At 41.3% G+C, this 19,215-nt stretch overlaps 1 protein-coding gene across 1 annotated transcript in view; it reads right to left on the bottom strand.

Moving 5' to 3' along the window:
- FREM3 (FRAS1 related extracellular matrix 3) overlaps positions 1–19,215 on the bottom strand; it is a 100,613-nt gene that overhangs the window by 34,389 nt on the left and 47,009 nt on the right. Inside the window, exons 3-5 of the mRNA XM_068990220.1 lie at positions 10,430–10,576; positions 3,404–3,634; positions 127–252 (exon numbers count right to left, since the gene is read on the bottom strand). Coding sequence (XP_068846321.1) covers positions 127–252; positions 3,404–3,634; positions 10,430–10,576 — 504 coding nt within the window. The remainder of the gene's footprint in view (positions 1–126; positions 253–3,403; positions 3,635–10,429; positions 10,577–19,215) is intronic.

Raw genomic sequence — 19,215 nt, 5'->3', positions numbered from 1 at the left:
CCGTGAATGGTCCAGGCTTCCCTGTCCTCCCCAGCATTTGGCTCACCACCCAGCCACTCCCAGCATCACCACAGTCCTGTACTAAGGGCCCTACTCCTGGATATCAGTGCCAGTAAAGTCTCATACCTTGATGTGTCGAGCAAATGACCGTGAGTTCCTGGCTTATGTCTCCAGACCGTCTTACAGGAATCAAAAGCTCCCCAGCATCCTCCTCTATTTTGTATTCTGCCTCTGGAATATAAACTGTTGATTCTAGAAAACAGGATAGATAACTTTTTAGCAAGACTTAAGTTTGATTAGTGATACTGGTGATATTTCAACCCGAGTGGAAATGTACATAACCTTGATCTCTATATATTCCAGCTCTACGGAATATAGTAAGAATAGGAAATATCTGTCATTAAGTGGAGTTGGAGAGGTAGTGAAATTAAGTTTAGGAGGTTCCTTTTGAAATGTTAAAAGGGTTATCCAGCACTGAAATGGGAAGGAATATCAGCAATTTGGTTTCTTTTTTGGAGGTCACATTTTAGGTTTTCTAAATAAAGATCACAGATTTCCGTGTTTTACTTTTAATTTTTTTTTTAATGCTTTTAACAATCAGGTCATCTATTCATGAGTGTAAAGAAATGTTTTTGCTTTATTCAGCAAACATTTGATTCAACACTTATCAAGCAGACACCATGGGTAAGACACAGGGCTGAGAAAAATAAGCTACTCATACTGCTCTTAATTCTTAAAATAATATTCCCATTGAAATTTTCTGAGCTGGATGTGTGTGTGTGCACATCTGTTACGTTACCGTTCTCTGTCATGCAGTTTGGGATGTAAAAGCACACACATAGGCATCATCAGAACAGTGGCTGCAATATGAGTATTACACTGGTCATTTCTTAATGTGTACTATTTTTCTTGGGGTTGTTCAATGTTTTCCAAGGCTTCTTATTAAGAATGCAATGTATAGTTGAAATACATGTGTTTGTTTTAAAAAAATAAAAATTTGAAGTGGATTGTTTCCACTCACAGAGTCAAGTGGCGAACTGAAGTGACTTTCTGAATCAAACTGCATTTAATAGACCGAAATCTCTCCTCTGTATGATATATACATATATATTTATATTATATATATATTTCTATATACACAAACAGTGCTCAGTCCACTCAGTCATCTCCGACTCTTAGAGACCCCATGGACTGTAGCCCACCAGGCACTTCTGTCCATAGGATTCTCCAGGCCAGAGTACTGGAGAGGGTTGCCATGCCCTCCTCCAGGGGATCTTCCTGACTCAGGGATCGATCCTGCGTCTCTTGGCAGGCGGATTCTTTACCACTGCGCCATAGGCACATAAACAAATTCTTCCTATTGACAATGGATGCATGAGGGAAAATACTGTAGTTCCCCATCCATTCTTCTTTTGAAAATACTACCAAGGGTTTGGGTTTCCCTTGTGGCTCAGGTAAAGAATCTGCCTGCAGTGCGGGAGATCTGAGTTCAGTCCCTGGGTTGGGAAGATCCCCCACCCACTCGAGTATTCTGGTCTGGAGAATTCCACGGATTGAATAGTCCACGGGGTCGCAAAGAGTCGGACATGACTGGGTGACGTTCACTTCACTTCACTACAAGTTTACCCAGAATTCAGTGTTGAATTATCTAGTTATCATATGTTAATTTTTTTCTCCTTTATTTTCCTGCCTAAAATGATCTCAACAGATACTGGTGTCAGTCTTTAGAAAACACTGGTCCCGATTACAGAGGGAAAAGACCAGTGATCGTTTTCATTCTGCCATTTTAACCCCCTGTGGTATTCTACTGTCTGGACGTCTCTTGATTCAAAAGACTGTTATCATAGAAGAAGCTAAAAGTAATGTTATTAATGTTAAGTGAAAAAAACTGATACACTGGGACTCAGTTATCTAGTCATGTTCTCTATTTTCCCATTCTGAGAAGCCTGCTCCTATCCATCTATGAATCCAAACCCCATTTTATTCTTCAAGCCTCAGCTGGAATCCTGCCTACTACAAAAAGCTTAATAGTTGCAAATGGTGGTGATCTTTCTACTTTCTTAGCTCAGAATACTGGTTTGGGCATGTACCCTCACATGCAGCTTTCTTTTTTTTTTTTTTAATTTAAAAATCTTTAATTCTTACATGTGTTCCCAAACATCATGCAGCTTTCTTAATTGATTAATGTGTTTAAGCGTTTTTTATCACAAAACTAATGAAATACCTCTTCATTGGGTGGTGAGGACGGCGTTTTCTACTTTTGTCTACTGGAGTGCCAAGCACGTGAAAAACAGTATTTCTCAAATTGTGTTTCAAGAAAATTAGAACTTAAAGATTTCAAAAGATATTTCTTGGGTACAACAAAGTAAAAAAAAAATCTATATTCTAATTTGAGAAAACTGGTTAAACAAAGTTAAACAGATTTCTTTTTTTTTTAATTGAGGTATAATTGATTTACAATGTTGCCTTAGTTTAAACAGGTTTCTTTGTAGAAGAGTTTTCTCAGGAACCTAATAAGCTAGTGTGAATTATGATGCTTCAGAGGAGATATCTGAAAAGCTTCCTAGACTTCTTTGGTCCATGGAAAGTTTACTGACCATATTGTATAAATTGTATTATATTTTCTGCTCTGCAGTTTGGGACATGCTGATATGGGGGATTCTTCAACGATTCTTAATGGCATTTAACTAAGACTTCCTTCCTGATACTTAATTCACCCACTTCTGGGGGATATGCAAATTCTTTCAGTTCTCATGATAACCGATATGTCTAATTAACATTCAGATGTGAACACTAAAATCCTGTTTTAGGGCCTATTCTTCTACTTTCACAAAAAGGAGCAGGAAAAAAAGTCACAATCATTGGCTAATTACTTTTCTTTTTTAATTTCTCTGGGGAGATATTTGCTGAATGAATGAACCAATAATGAACTGATGAATTCAAGACTGTTATGCAGAGCTATAACAGAACTTTGTGGAATGCAGGCTAAAGTGAACCAGCTGGCTGATTCCCAGCAGCCGCATCTAGAGTGAGGGATATATGAGGTCCCCACCTGATCTGGTGGGGAGCTCCCAGAAAATTGTGAGAAGATGGAGCAAGCCCTGAGGATTAGCCATTTGGGGTCCAAGCTGTGCCATACTGAGTATGCAGAGTACTGAGAGTGAGGACTTGGGCATTTGTTAAAGTAACCTTGGCATAGTCCTATCTGTTTCACTCTCCTATATCCCTGAATATACAAAGATCCTAAACACAAAGAAAAATTCCTGCATTGAGGTGGTTTACTGAATTTGAAATCCAAAGTGATATGAATGTGTCCAGTGGCGTATGGAGCTTGGTGGGGGTATAAATACCTGAAATGAACCCAGGAACCCATTAATAGATTGTACCAATAGGAATCACATACCGTCTTCAGGGTCCACAATTTCCACAGTTGCCATTTCTGGAAACTCCAGTACAGCCCCGACAGGGTTTGTCAGAATGATCTGGAAGGTCTCTGAAGCCTCATATTCATAGTCTGATAGAATTCTCACTTTCCACGTGGCTGTAGTCTGTCCGGGATTGAACTGGACTTGTTTCTGGGCCTTTCCTTTAAAATCTTTATCTTTTTTTGCAGTTTCATCTTTGGTTACAACGCCTAAAAAAAATCAGGAAACTATGAATATGAAGCCAAGTAACTGAAGGGAGTTTTTTCACAGTGGGTTCTACTGTTGATGAAATGCTAACAGCGCAGAAATTGCTGCTTTTAATGTTCCCAGCAGACACTTATAAGCTAAATATATATTTTGGCTGTGTGGCATGTGAAATCCCAGATCACTAACCAGGGACTGAACCTAGGTCATAGCAGTGAAAGCCTGGAATCCTAACGACAAAGCCACCAGAAACTGCCACTTTTGTGATTTTTTTTTGATTGAAATATAGTGGATTTACAATATTGTGTTAGTTTCCCATGTATAGCAAAGTGGTTCAGTTACATATATCTATAATATATATTTCAGATTATTTCTGATTATATGTTCTTATGAGGTATGGAATATAGTTTCCTGTGATATACAGTAACTCCTAGTTGCTAATCTAGTTTATGTAGAGTTGTTTGTATCTGTTAATCCCATACTCCTAACTTATTCCTCCTCACTCCCTTCCTCCTTCGGTAACTATAAAGTTACTTCCTGTATCTGTGAGCCTGCTTCTATTTTATATATAGTTTCATTATTTTTTAGATGTATTATTTATATATATATTTCATTATTTTTTAGATTCTATACATAAATGATATAACACAGTATTTGTCTTTCTCTGTCTGACTTACTCAACCAAATACAATATTCTCTAGGTTCATTCACATGGCTGAAAATGGCATTATTTCATTCTTTTTTAGTGGCTGAGTAATATTGTATATACATGTACTCACATATATGTATGTACTACATCCTCTTAATCCAATTGTCTTTTGATAGGGACTTGGGCTGTTTCCACATCTTGGATATTGTAGATGGTGCTGCTAGCAACATTGGGGTACATGCATCTTTTCGAATTAGAGTTATAAACTACCTTTGGCCAAGAGAGTGTGTCTAAGCAGAGGGGCACACATAAAGAGCAGTGACAGAGAAAGGGAACAGGCATTCACTTCCTTATTTTAACAAATGTCTACTGAGAGCATCTGATGTGCCACACTCTGCCGGCTGCCTGGGATTCAGAAACGAGTAAGAAACTGCCCCAGCTCCAGAAAGCTCAGAGTCTCTGTGAGCGAGGAGAGGAACAGGCTGAGCTGACTCCATCTGGAAAAAGAAGGAAACTCGATCTTGCACTTTCAGTGAGCTTTGGACTATGTGCCTGGTAGCCGTGGGGATAAAATACCTAGAGCCGAACTGGCCTCCCGGACTGATAAACACCAGATTCCATACCAGGATTTTCCGTTGCCAAAAAGAATGTAATAATCCCCTATGCAGGCAATCACCTTTGTAATCTTTATGGCACCCATTGGTGTAGGCTACAATGTATAACCAGCTGACCCTTCTGATTGTGAATCATGGGTATAACCTAATTGTATCTCCCTTTAACACTTTCCAGGCTAGGTTTAAGGAATCTGGGGATGTGGGCTTGAGCAGTACACTTAAGGTATATAAGGTTTTCACAAAAGTCGGTCGGGGTCCTTGGCTAAGAGGAGACTCTGCCTTGGGCCCGCTGCTGTAATAAACTGCATTCCACTGTCTGCATCGTCCTTCTGAGTGAGTTGTTTGCCGGAACGTGTGGCTATAACATCTGGACTCCAGAATGTGAACCCCATGGAGGTAGAGACCTTGGGCTGTTTGTTTCACTGGAGGACTCCTGGTAACTGCAACAGTGCTGGGCATCTTTGAGTTAATATTTTGGATCTGATCATTTCTGCAGTCTCGGGGAGTATTTATTGTTTAGTCTCTAAGTCGAGTCTGGCTCTGTGACTCCATGGACCATATCCCGCCAGACACCTCTGTCCATGGGATTTCCCAGGCAAGAATACTGGAATGGTCGCCATTGCCTTCTCTAGGGGATCTTCTGACCCAGGGATTGAATGCACATCTCCTGCATTGCAGGCAAATTCTTTACCACTGAGTCACTAGGGAAGCCCTTCTGGGAGGATCACTATAGGTTATTTTCTCAGACAGACATTCAGTCACAGTGGCTTGACTTTTCATGTGTTTACTGATTTTTTTTGTCTTTCTCTACTGATGTGTTTCTTTTGTGTGTGATTAAAAAAAAAGTTTGTAGTCATATTTTTTTTTTAAGAAAAACTTTATTTTTACTTATTTATTTATTTGGGATCTTAGTTCCCTGACCAGGGATCAAACTCATGTCCCTGCAGTGGAAGCACAGAGCCCTATCACACTCACTAGACTGCCAAAGATTTCCCCTATGTGTGACTTTTTAACCATTTAAAAAATCGAAGCATAGTTTCTTTACAGTGTTGTGTGCTTACTGATTTTTGATGATAAGAAAATTGTTAGTAATTTTCCAGACAATTAGGGCACCGTTGGTGGAGATGGAAAGCTGGGAATAGATTCCAGCAGTGTTAGGAAATAGAAATTAATAAATTACTGAAGCAAATGAACAACACCACAGTAGTGTTAAAAATGCCCACTGTGAGTGGTTAAGACTCCACCTTTCAATGCAGGGAACATGGGTTCGATCCCTGTTCAGGGAATTAAGATCCATCATGTGGCACGAGGCAGCCAAAAATAAATAAATAAATACATTTTTTAAAAAAATCAAGGGGATTCCCTGGTGGCTCGGTGGTAAAGAATCTGCGTGCCGATGTAGGAGATGTGGGTTCGATCCCTGGTCCAGGAAGATGCCACATGACGCAGAGCAGCTAGGGTGGTGTGCCACCACTGTTGAGCCTGTGCTCCAGAGCCTAGGGGCCACAAATCCTGAGCCCACGTGCTGCAACTACAGAAGCCCATGCACGCTTGAGCCTGGGCGCCACAAGAAGAGAAGCCACCGCAATGAGATGCTGGCCTAAGGCAGCTAGAGAGTAGCCCTCACTCGCCACAGCTAGAGGAAAGCCCGAGCAGCAGCGAACACCCAGCACAGCCAAAAGTAAATAATTTTTAAAAAATCAAGAAAACTATTTATTGTGAGATACAAGGGTGGCAGATGGTAGCCCCTCAAGACGGAATTGACCCTCCCCTCTCCACAGAATGTTCAAGAAGTATTCTAGTATTATTTGGCTTTGATTTGACACCCCAGTGAGTACCTAGTGGAGCGCAAACACCCATGTCTCATCACTTCAGGCCTCACTGTAAGGTTTAGACTCTGCAGTTGTTTGAATGTGTGAAATCAGATCTCATGACCTGACACCAGTTATCACGAACAAGCTTTACATAAAATGAGACTCGTAGCCCCTGGTGCCATTGTCTCTGTCTCATTCTCAGAGAATCTGATGTCACGTAAAAGACGCCCAAAGCTCTAACGTGTGAAAATAATTTCCAGGATAGAAGAGCTGGAGTTGACTTTTCAAAAGCGTTGAAGAAAGTCTGCATTAATCCTAGTTTGGTGACTGAGAATGGATGTCCAGTTTTGAAGCGCCTCCTTTGGTCCCACGTTGAGGTGAAGATATGGAAGAGGGGTGTATCTTTGGCTACACTTTATTTTTCTCATTTTTAAAAATTGGAGTATAATTGCTGTACAATATTATATAGGTTACATATGTACAATAATGTACATGTGTAAAATAGTCACAATTTTTAAAGGTTATTCTCCATTTATAGTTATTATAAAATATTGGCTATATTCCCCATGTTGTACAGTATATCCTTTTAGCTTATTTTACATGTAATAGTTTGTGTCTCTTACTCCTCTATCCCTATACTGCTCCAACCCTTACAGATAACCTACTAATTTGTTCTCTGTATCAGAGTTATTTCTTTTCTGTTATATTCACTAACTTGTCTATATATATAGTATCTACACACACACATACACACACGTGTACACACAATACATCTTTATCCATTCATCTTTTGATGGACACTTTGCTTGCTTCCATGTCTTGGCAATTGTAAATAATGCTGCTAAGAACACTGGGGTGTGTGTATCTTTTTGAATTAGAGTTTTTGTTTTCTAGGTACATACTCAAAAGTGGAATTGCTAGGTCATGTGGTAGCTCTATTTTTAGTTTCCCGAGAAACTTCCATGCTGTTTTTCCAGTGTTCAGCCAGAGTTTAAACAGAGCTAGTGAGCACTGCTATATACATCGTGCAGGCAGGTGGCTGCTTACTTAATTTTGGGTGGGTACTGGCTACCAGGTGCTAAGGATGTAACGCTGAATCAGGTCCGGCCGCCACTACCGCTGAGGGGTCTACAAGTCTGTGGGGGAGATAAAGAGGTGATTTCAACTCTGATGTATGAAAGCCATGTGAGAATAATGGCAGGTAACATTACTGAGTATTCCATGTGTGCTAGGGACCAGGCAAGGTCAGGGACCTTCGGTTCCTTCTCAAGGGGTCTAGATAATATTCTAAGCCATGTCCTGGGAGCTGCCTTATAGACACTGCCAGATGGAGGAAGTTAACAAGCATGGCATAAGGTGCCACTAGACACTGCCAGATGGAGCAAGTTAACAACAAGCTGGCCAGACAGTAGCCATGGCATAAGGTGCCACAGTTCTGAGAAGTGGCCTCAAGAACTGGAAACAAATCCACTCTGGAACTGAAGACTGAAGTGAAGTGAAGTCGCTCAGTTGTGTCCAACTCTTTGTGACCCCATGGACAGTAGCCTACCAGGCTCCGCCGTCCATGGGATTTTCCAGGCAATAGTACTGGAGTGGGCTGCCATTTCCTTCTCCAGAGGATCTTCCCAACCCAGGGATTGAACCCAGGTCTCCTGCATTGCAGACAGATGCTTTACTGTTTGAGCCACCAGGGAAGCCCCAATTGAAGATTAACTGTACCTAAAACAATCAAGACGATACTGGTCAGACCACTGATGACCAATTTCAAGAAGACAGTCAGAGCCGCCTGGGCTGTTTCTTCCTGTCGCCCCCTCCCTCTATCTATAAAAGCTCTTGTCCCCAGATTGTCAGGGGGGTGTTGGCCTCTGGACAGGCATCAGCACCTCCTCCCACCTCCACTATTGCTGGCGTCGAAAATAAAGCAAACCTTCATTTTCACTCCCCTGGCCTCTTTATTGACTTTTGAGTGGTGAGCAGCCGGACCCTGCGTTCAGTAACAGATTTTGGCACTCTGCTAACGTTTAGACTACTAACTCCAGCATCAAATAGGGTGAGGGGATTAGGAGGGCTTCCTAGAGCCCTGAGTAAGGTATTTTATAGGTTCTCTTCTGTGGTTTGACATGTTTGTTTTTAGTATTTATTTATTTAATTTTTTGGCTGCATTGCGTCTTAGTTACATGTGGACTCTAGTTACTTGACCAGGGATCAAACCCAGGTCCCCCACATTGGCAGTGTGGAGTCTAAGCCACTGGGGCACCAGGGAAGTCCCTGATGTCATTTTAAGTGGCATTTTAGAGGACAAAAGAGCTGATTGCAGTTTGCATAACAACAAATATTAGGTGACTACCATATGTCCCAGGCTGTTTTGAGGATTGGCCATCGCCCAAGATGTTGTTCCTGCCCTTTTGGAGCTGGAAATCTGCTGAGGGAAACAGAGGGCAGTTGGACCTGAGATGCCCGTCAGGGGTGGTTAGTGCTCTGAAGAAGCAACGAGCAGGGCACGGAGACAGTGTATAAGGAGGTGCCGAATCAGATAGGAAGACCTTTGCACCTCTCTGAGGAGTGTAGTTCCTCTACAAATATTCAAATGACTCTGGGAAGATGGACAGTGTTTTCCTCCTGAGTCATACAGGATATGAAAATACCTCTTGACATAAAAACCCAAATCTTTGCCTATAAGAAATGCCCAAGATAAAGAATTATGGAGACAGAGCCCTACAAGAGAAGGGAAGCGTGTTTCAGCTGAAGTTCTTGGCAGAAAGTTCCACTGTGTGTTGATGAAGTAACCTCTGGGTAGTAACTGAGGCCCAGGGCCGTGCAGAAATCATGGTGCTCTCTGGCTGACCTCGTCTCCTAGGAGAACTGTCCCAACTCAGACACCCCGAGCCTGGAGAACAGACCTGGGAAAAGCTTGCCTTTCCTTGATTGCCTGTTCCCAGCCATCTGCCTCCTGGCTTCTCTCCAGTGGTTTTGGCAGAACTCTAATTAGACCCCAAAGGTCTCGGAAATTCACAATGCCCACTTGTAAAATGAAGGCATTTTATTGTCTTCTATTTGTCTTCACAACAGATTATGAAAAAGATAAAATGATCTCTGAAATTTCTGGCAGCTAGAGATGTTATAAAAATGTAATGCATCATTAGAGCAATTACTGTTGATTATTAGTGATGATAATGGGATGTATTATGTGGGCATTATACATCCATTTATCCCAAAGAGGCCTAGGTCTTTGTAGAATGCAGAAAAATTTCACACTGTACATATCTTGCAGGAATTTATAACCTAATAGCAGGGTGGAAACAATTATACATAATCAAAAGAAACAGCTACAACTAAACCCAATAATGTGTCATGTACTCATAAATAATTTTTAAAAAGAAATAGCTAGAACTGAGCATAATAATGTATTCTATGCTTAAAAACAATTGTGAAAGAAATTGAGTGATTTCGGGATTGTGGTATATGGTTACAAAATGTCTTAATTTTCCTAGAGTCCTTCAACTTAAAGAGGAAGGGGGAAAATAGAAGAAGAAAAAAATGCCATATATAAACCTGTAACTCACATGGAGTGAAAACCATGGCATAATTTCGCACATTAATCTTTTAGAAGTTCCCCCAAATATGTTACTGATTCTCTTCCAATCTATTCTCTTATACTTATTTTTAAGCTTTGATTTCATGTTTTTGTTACCTTTCACCAACAACCAAATCAAAGTTACTTACTGATAAAGGATGTTTCTCCAAGGGATCCTCTGCGTGTCAGGGTAACTTCTAAGAACGTGGAGTCTTCATCCACAATGTAATACTCTTTCTCCAATGCAATCCAAGCCCAGGAGAGGTGGAAAGGTTGATTTGTTAGCTTATTTCCTCCTGTAATTGACAGGGTTCAAAGAGGTGCTAGATGAACTATTGGATGAAAAAATATGAATGACCAAAGTTTGCATTTTACTTCTGAAGTTGAGTTTTTAAAAATAAGTGCTCATTTTTATATAGAGAGGAAAAGGGCTTTGCTTTTTTTTTTTTTTTTTTCTTTTTACAGTGTGAAGAGCACCATTTAGAGCCCTGTTTCCCCTGCTTGGTGTGGGATTATTACTGTGGGTCTGTTCCTGAAAGGCCTAAGGCACCAGAATTCTAAAGGGCTTCCCTGGTGGCTCAGTTTGTAAAGAATCTGCCTGCAGTGCAGGAGACCTGGGTTTCAATCCCTGGGTTGGGAAGATTCCCTGAAGGGAATGGCGACCCACTCCAGTGCTCTTGCCTGGAAAATCTCAAGGACAGAGGATCCTGGCAGGCTACAGTCTATGCGGTCACAGGAGTCTGATATGACTTAGCGACTAAACTACTACTAAAACTAGGTAGCTTAGTTTTATTTTTCAAAAGATTTTTTTTGGTGTGGACCATTTTTAAAGTCTTCATTGAATTTGTTACAATATTGCCTCTGTTTTATGTTTTGGAATTTTGGCTGCAAGGCGTGTGGGATCACAGCTCCCTGACCAAGGATTGAACCTGCGCCTCCTGCACTGGAAGGTAAACTCTTAACCACTGGACCGCCAGGGAAGTCCCAAGCTTGGTAGGTTTAAATTCAATTCATTTGACACCTCCATCCTTCCCTTGCTGCCTCCCTTGTCTGCTTCCTTTCTCCATGCCTCTTTGCTTGGCTTTCTTCCTCTGCCCTCTGACCTACTACTTTGTATTATTTGTGTATCCATTTGCTTGCACACTAGTCTAGAAGTTTCTTGAAGACAGTGCCCACTTTATATTTTCTTATTTTGTCACTCTAGAAACCGAGTACTGTGTCTTGAACTCGGATGTGTAAAAGTCTAACAATTATGCAAGTAGAGGGCAGCAGACAAGGCTATAAGGTCTCTCTCTGAGGTCTCTGTTGATGGTCAGCCTTACTGGCGAAGTGGAATGTGTACATTATAGAAGATTCAACAAACTAAGATCATGGCAACCGGTCCCATCACTTCATGGCAAATAGATGGGAGAACAATGGAAACAGTTACTTTATTTTCTTGGGCTCCAAAATCACTGCAGATGGTGACTGCAGCCACAAAATAAGAAGACACTTGCCCCTTGGAAGAAAAGTTATGACAAACCTAGGCAGCATTTTAAAAAGCAGAGACATCACTTTGCCAACAAAGGCCCATATTTGTCAAAGTTATGGTTTTTCCAGTAGTCATGTACAGATGTGAGAGTTGGACCATAAAGAAGGCTGAGTGCCAAAAAATTAATGCTTAAAATTAATTAACTGTGGTCTTGGAGAAGACTCTTGAGAGTCCCTCAGACCTCAAGGAGATCCAACCAGTCCATCCTAAAGGAAATCAGTCCTGAATATTCATTGGAAGGACTGGTGCTGAAGCTGAAGGTTCAATACTTTGGCCACCTGATGAGAAGAACTGACTCATTTGAAAAGACCCTGATGCTGGGAAAGATTGAAGGTGGGAGGAGAAGGGGCTGACAGAGGATGAGACTGTTGGATGGCAACACTGAGTAGATGGACATGAGTTTGAGCAAGCTCCAGGAATTGGTGATGGACAGGGAAGCCTGGTGTGCTGCAGTCCATGGGGTTGCAAAGAACTGGACAAGACTGAGTAACTGAACTGAATGTTCTAAAAAGAGAATGTAAGCTCATAATAGGCGATAGGGGTAAAGAGGGAGGAACATGCACCCGCCATGTGCCAGGCACTGAGCTAGGCAGTATAGTTTGCAAACAAAAAAGAAAAAGCAGAGGTAAACAAGATGAAGGAGACAGGAGTCAGTGAACAGGCACTGACCGGACCCACTAGGACAAGGAAAGCGCCTGGGTGAACAAAAGGTGAATTTTGGAAAAGAAATGATTTAAAAAGCAATAATTAAAATAATAATGGAGAAAAACAACCAAATATGGAATTTATAGTTTGCTGAGTTTGAAAGGCATAATACATTTATGTTTCACAATGATATCTTATTAGGTTGAAGAAAAGGAATCATACAGTAAGCATTTTATCTAAACACTGTATTCAGGAATATTTCATTTTGATATAAATGATTTAGTAATTCTTTCAAAAATGCAATGATTTAAAAATTAAAATAAAGTTTTAAAACCCCAAAGAAGAGATTATACATGCCTGAAGACAACTGTGAAAATGTATTTAATGAAAGCAGATGCTCAAGTAGGCAAAATCAAATCCTGAAGGATAAAGCAGCAGCCATCGTCAAATGTTAGTGGTTTATGACCCTGAACTTGGAAAAAGATTTAACTGAATAGGATATTGGATCTTAAATATTTAATAATTACCCAATGAAAATGTGTAATATTACATATACTTTTGTTTCTACTACTCCATTGCCATTTTCAAATAGCTTCATTGTCTTAAGCATTTAGCTTCTATGGCTACCTGCCTAACATAACTTGATAAAGTATTTGAACTCCATAAACACCTATTCATCATGCATTTGGAAATAATACCTAAAACTAATGATTGTCACAAAGTGTCAGTTAATGTCTGTCATTAGTCATTTGAAAAATGCTTCGCGGTGCCTCCTTGGGAGGAAATGTGCTCCTGTGGATTGTGACTTGATGTATACAGCTCCGGCTGTATGTCCACAGATTGTAAATAGAATGGATTTTTAAAATAGAGTTATACATTCAGGGAAAAGAGAGTAACTTGGGATAAAAGAATTAGAAAGTTGGCTAAGAGAAAAAGTCAAATTGCATATCAGACAGATCACCATTTTCAACCCCTGTCTGTCTCCCTTTGACCTTGGAGCTGTAGGTGGCAATTTAAGAAATGTGCTTTGTTAGCTGAAATATGCCATGTCCCCTTCCAGCACACGAATATTGATTACTTCACTCCTATTTCTTTCATGTAATTCACTTCTATTCAGTGATTCCTTGGCCTGCCTGGTTTCCTCCCTTTCAGTTCAGTTCAGTTGCTCAGTCGTGTCCGACTCTGCGACCCCATGAATCACAGCACGCCAGGCCTTCCTGTCCATCACCATCTCCCGGAGTTCCCTCAGACTCACGTCCATCGAGTCCGTGATGCCATCCAGCCATCTCATCCTCTGTCGCCCCCTTCTCCTCCTGCCCACAATCAATCCATACATGACCACAGGAAAAAACATAGCCTTGACTAGACGGACCTTAGTCGGCAAAGTAATGTCTCTGCTTTTGAATATACTTTCTAGGTTGGTCATAACTTTTTCTTCCAAGGAGTAAGCGTCTTTTAATGTCATGGCTGCAGTCACCATCTGTACTGATTTTGGAGCCCAGAAAAATAAAGCCTGACACTGTTTCCGCTGTTTCCCCATCTATTTCCCATGAAGTGAAGGGACCGGATGCCATGATCTTCGTTTTCTCCCTTTACTGCTGCTGCTGCTGCTAAGTCGCTTCAGTTGTGTCCGACTCTGTGTGACCCCACAGACGGCAGCCCACCAGGCTCCCCGTTCCTGGGATTCTCCAGGCAAGAACACTGGAGTGCGTTGCCATTGCCTTCTCCAATGCATGAAAGTGAAAAGTGAAAGTGAAGTCGCTCAGTTGTGTCCGACTGCTAGCGACCCCATGGACTGCAGCCTTCCAGGCTCCTCCATTCATGGGATTTTCCAGGCAAGAGTACTGGAGTGGGGTGCCATTGCCTTCTCCGTTTATCCCTTTAGTGGGTGCAAATACTCATGTTCCGGGACTGGGAAGGATAACTGTCTCCTCTTGAAATTTCCAGCTGCAAAGGTTCATGCCCATTCTTTTTGAGAAATGATTGGCTGTTTTGTGTATGCTCACATCAGGTTTTTCAGAAAAGAGTGGGCAGGGGTAACCCACCCAGAGCAGACAGATAAGCTATCGGCAGCCATGGCTCTCGCTGTGTTCTCCTAAGGTCAGCAAGCTTCCTTCCATGCAACGCTTCTAAATCCCCTTCTTCAGTCTTTGGAAATTTGGGGGTAGGTGGTGGAGGAAGAGATCTTTGTGCTCACTTGCTGGGCAGTTGTGAGCCACAGAGGGTGGCAGGTTTAATGTGTTCTAAAAAGAGATATTTGGTATATTCTTTTTGGAGATGTCCCCAAACTGTTTTGATGATATATTTGGCTCTCCATTTCAAAGACTATGAACCCAACATGTTACTGCTATGGATAACAATACAAGTATTCTGTGCCCTCTGCCTCCTTCTTAGAGTTTTTCCAATATAAACTCAGTGGAAGCAGTGTGAAAAAAATACAGACCACGAGCTTTTCTTAGATTCTTTTGTATGCCTCAATGGGGCCATCACTACATGCTGCTTTTGGCACAAAATAAAATTACCCCCCAAATTCTCACAGCAAGACTTTAGATAAGAATAGTAGTAAATTTTAAAAAGTTTCTGTTTGTTAGTTATATGATTACACAAATCTACATACATGATAAAAAGATACAGACCCAGTATATCAATGTCAATTTCCTATTTTCCAATTATTAATAGTAGGAAAGTAGAAATAAACTGATTGCATGACCAGCTGCAATGCCGTTTCTGTTTGGGAGTTGGGGTTCCATATGGCTTAACTGGAAGAGAAAACATCGTGCCTTTCTTCTCTAGAGTGTACAGGATTCAAGGAAGATATGAAACATACTGTTCATTCCAGAGAATGTGATGTAATATAGCATAGTGTAGTGTAATGTAACGCAGTACAATGTAACGTAATATAGCAACTTCCTATTTGGTGATCAGAGTAATCATTCTCATATTTGGATACAATCTAGATAGATCCATACAAATCTAACCTCATGTATTGAACTAGAAAATCTTTTCTTCTAAATTTATCTCACGCTATTTTCTTTTCCCTCCCCATTGGAGGCAAACACTATATTTGATTACTATGCTTTAAGTCAGGGGTGTTAGGGGTCTTTGTTCCCTCAACAATCTAGCAATTTAAATGAGTTGCCCTCACCAGAGTTCTGATTTATCATTATCAAGGAGACACTTGTGACAAATTCCAGTTCCACCCACCAGACTAATGGGGGTGTGGAGGCAGCAAGAGGGATCATGGCCCTCAGTATCCTGGAGAGCCAGTAGGTGCCTGACTAGGTAGGTACCACATCCAGGCGCATTTCATTTTCATGTTTCTTTATTACTAACTGTGTGAAACAAACAATTTATCTTGTTTCTAAAATGTTTATTTGGCATTATCTTAACACAACTTTTCTTTCAGAGATTCTTCCCTGTGTTGAGATTGTTATGAGGATCAAATGCGATAATGGATGTGGAAGCTTTGGAAAAGTTTGAATTTCGCTCAACGCAGCCTGGCAGGAATCTGAGTGGGCAGAGAGCCTCCTCCATGGGCAGAGGTCACGGAGGAAGAGGAATTCAGGCAGTAAGCTGGCCAGCTGGGCAGGTGGTCCTATTAGATCAAACCACAGGAAATGCTTGTTTTCTTCAGATCAAAAATGTCAGCAATTTTATGTAGCTCAACTTGACACGTAGCAAGGTGTCAGGATGCAGTGAGAAGACAGCTGGGCTCAGGGGAAGGAGACGGAGGCTGCGGTCTTAGGGGCACCACTAACTAGAGGTAGTCCTGGAGGAGATGCTTCCCTCTCAAGACCCCATTTCTTCTCTCAAATGAACATGTGGAATTAGAACCTTTCCTATCCAGTTCTAACCTTTCATGATTTTTCTGCTTTACCTTATTAGCTGGTACCATCACAGCTATAGAGAAAACATATTAACTTATTATGTTCCAGTTTGGACAAGCAATAACATTACTAGTCTAAGCTGGTGTAACTTGATACATTAAATGTGAGCAGTTAGCTCTCCTGAGCCCTAAGCACAGACAAGGAGAAGGAAGCCTCTGGAAGGCACACAGACTATCTGGGCACAGAAGTGCACTGGCTTATCTAGAGGCATGATCATCACCCCAGCTGTGTATTATAACCCAGTCTTTTCATATCCATTACCGCACATGAAAATCCAATCAACAGCAACCTTGAAGAGGAGAGAGCACACTTGACATTATACAAATGAATCACCTGCTTGACAAATGAAGTACTTATGATTCAGTAACTATGCCTCACTCGAGGTCACAGAGCAAGTCAATAAATTAAAAAAATAGGAAAAGTTCTCCGCAATCTGGATCCTCTCCACCTCTCTATTCTCTCCTACTCTCTTGCTGCCTTGGAATGCATAAGCTAACTATATGCTAAGCTATGTGCAGCATGCCAAACTCACGGTGCTGTTTCTGAGTTCAGCTCTGAAAACTCTTATTCATCCTTCAAAGCCCAGATTGGGCATTACTTCTTGATGAAACTTCCCTGGGCGATCTCTCATCTCTGCCCCTTGGCAGTGCCTCTCCTGGTACTGCAGTTAATTGTTCCATGTCTGACTCTCTTTCTATTGTATATCTGGAGTTGACTGCTTGTGGCTTTTCATAATGCAGTCCCTACCACATAGCATGGTGGTTTGGTGGTTTAATCACTAAGTTGTGTCTGACTCTTGTGACCCCATGTACTGTAGCCTCCCAGGCTTCTCTGTCCATGGGATTCTCTAGGTGAGAATATTGGAGTGGGTTGCCATTTCCTTCTCCAAGCACATAGTATAGTTCCCAGCAATTAATTGGGACTCAATAAATATTTATTGAATGGCTAAACAACCAAACTAATCAAAAAGATCACATGGACCACAGGCTTGTCTAACTCAGTGAAACTATGAGCCATGCTGTGTAGGGCCAACCAAGATGGACAGGTCATGATGGAGAGCTCTGACAAAACGAGGTCCACTGGAGAAGGGAATGGCAAACCACTTCAGTATTCTTGCCTTGAAAACCCTGTGAACAGCATGAAAAGGCAAAAAGATATAACACTGAAAGATGAGTTCCCCAGGTCGGGAGGTGCCCAATATGCTACTGGAGAAGACTGGAGAAATACCTCCAGAAAAAATGAAGACACGAAGCCAAACCAAGAACAATGCCCAGCTGTGAATGTGACTGGTGATGGAAATAAAGTCCGATGCTGTAAAGAACAATATTGCATGGCAACCTGGAAGGTTAGATCCAAGAGTCAAGGGGAATTGAAAGTGGCCAAACAGGAGATGGCAAGAGTAAACATCAACATTTTAAGAATCAGTGAACTAAAATGGACTGGAATGGGTAAATTTAATTCAGATGACCATTATATCTACTACTGTGGGCAGGAATCCCTTAGAAAAAATGGAGTAGCCATCATAGTCAGCAAAAGAGTCTGAAATGCAGTACTTGGGAGCAATCTCAAAAATGACAGAATGATCTCTGTTCGTTTCCAAGGCAAACCATTCAATATCACAGTAATCCAAGTTTATGCCTTTACCAGTAATGATGAAGGAGCTGAAGCTGAACGGTTCCACGAAGACCTACAAGACCTTCTAGAACTAACCCCCCAAAAGATGTCCTTTTCATTATAGGGAACGGGAATGCAAAAGTAGGAAGTCAGGAGATACTTGGAGTAACAGGCAAATTTGGCCTTGGAGTACCAAACAAAGCAGGGCAAAGGCTAACACCCTCTTCCAACAACATAAGAGAAGACTCTACATATGGACATCACCAGATGGTCAATACTGAAATCAGATTGATTATATTCTTTGCAGCTGAAGATGGAGAAGCTCTATACAGTCAGCAAAAACAACATCAGGAGCTGACTGTACATCAGTTCATGAAGTCCTTATTGACTTACAGACTTAAATTGAAGAAAATAGGGGAAACCGCTAGACCATTCAGGTATGACCTAAGTCAAATCCCTTACGATTATACAGTGGAAGTGACATATATTCAAGAGATTAGATCTGATAGACAGAGTGCCTGAAGAACTATGGATGAAGGTTTATGACATTATACAGGAGGCAGTTATCAAGACCATCCCCAAGAAAAAGAAATGCAAAAAGGTAAAATGGTCGTCTGAGGAGGTTTTACAAATAGCTAAGAGAAGAAGAGAAATGAAAGGCAAAGGAGAAAAGGAAATATATAACCACTTGAATGCAGAGTTCCAGAGAATAGCAAGGAGAGATAAGAAAGCCTTCCTGAGTGATCAATGCAAAGAGACAGAGGAAAACAATAGAATGGGAAAGACTCCGTCTATGGGGTTGCACAGAGTCAGACACGAATGAAGCGATTTAGCAGCAGCAGCAGCAGCAGAGATCTTGTCAAGGAAATTGTCAAGTGATACCAAGGGAACATTTCATGTAAGGATGGGCACAATAAAGGACAGAAATGGCACGGACCTAACAGAAGCAGAAGATATTAAGAAGATGTGGCAAGGATACACAGAAGAACTATACAAAAAAGATCTTAATCACCCAGATAACCATGATGGTGTGATCACTCACCTAGAGCCAGACATCCTGGAATGCAAAGTCAAGAGGGCAATAGGAAGCATCACTCTGAACAAAGCTAGTGGAGGTGATGGAATTCCAGGTGAACTATTTCAAATCCTTAATGATGATGCTATGAAAGTGCTGCACTCAATATGCCAGCAAATTTGGAAAACTCAGCAGTGGCCACAGGATTGGAATTCCAATCCCAAAGAAAGACAATGCTAAAGA

This window comes from Capricornis sumatraensis, chromosome 17, assembly GCF_032405125.1.
Source record: "Capricornis sumatraensis isolate serow.1 chromosome 17, serow.2, whole genome shotgun sequence".
NCBI lineage: Eukaryota > Metazoa > Chordata > Mammalia > Artiodactyla > Bovidae > Capricornis > Capricornis sumatraensis.
Note: the sequence above shows the minus strand (reverse complement) of the source record. Positions and strands in the feature narration are given on the sequence as shown.